The sequence below is a fragment of the Charadrius vociferus genome, unplaced genomic scaffold (genome assembly GCF_000708025.1).
Source record: "Charadrius vociferus isolate BGI_N301 unplaced genomic scaffold, ASM70802v2 scaffold428, whole genome shotgun sequence".
Taxonomy (NCBI): Eukaryota; Metazoa; Chordata; class Aves; order Charadriiformes; family Charadriidae; genus Charadrius; species Charadrius vociferus.
Genome location: NW_009649712.1, coordinates 216,229 through 216,665, shown reverse-complemented (window position 1 = coordinate 216,665; position 437 = coordinate 216,229). Strand labels below are relative to the sequence as shown.

The 437-nt window shown below is 56.1% G+C and overlaps 1 protein-coding gene across 1 annotated transcript in view; it reads right to left on the bottom strand.

Moving 5' to 3' along the window:
• The window catches only part of JAG2 (jagged 2), a 92,970-nt gene that overhangs the window by 70,015 nt on the left and 22,518 nt on the right, over positions 1-437 (bottom strand). Inside the window, exon 2 of the mRNA XM_009890709.1 lies at positions 32-355. Coding sequence (XP_009889011.1) covers positions 32-355 — 324 coding nt within the window. The remainder of the gene's footprint in view (positions 1-31; positions 356-437) is intronic.

Below are 437 nucleotides of genomic sequence, written 5' to 3'. Positions count from 1 at the left end.
GGCGATAACAGTAGCCCAATCATCACCCTACCGGCCAGGCAAACTGAAAGGGAATAACAATCCTGCCCGCCTCGGGGGTTCTGCCTTGATGAGAGTATTTGTTGCTGTTCAAATAGAAAATATTTCCACCGAGAACGGGGGTAGATCCGAATCCGTAGTTGCAGGGTCCGACCGGAGTGATCTTGGCCTGATATTCCTTGAGGCAGACTTTCACGTAAGTGTCGCACTCGTCCCGGGTACAGTCCAGGTTCTGGGGGCTTTTCATGCCGTCGCAGCATTCCCCATTGAACAACTCGCCGTTTACATTCCGCACCGAGTTAAGCCGCAGCTCGAAATAGCCCGTGGACCGGGACACCTAAAAATAAAAATAAAGGGGGAAGACCGGCCCCGTTACTACCGCGGCCGGGGGCAGCGCAGGGGGAGGCGCGGGCTGCGGC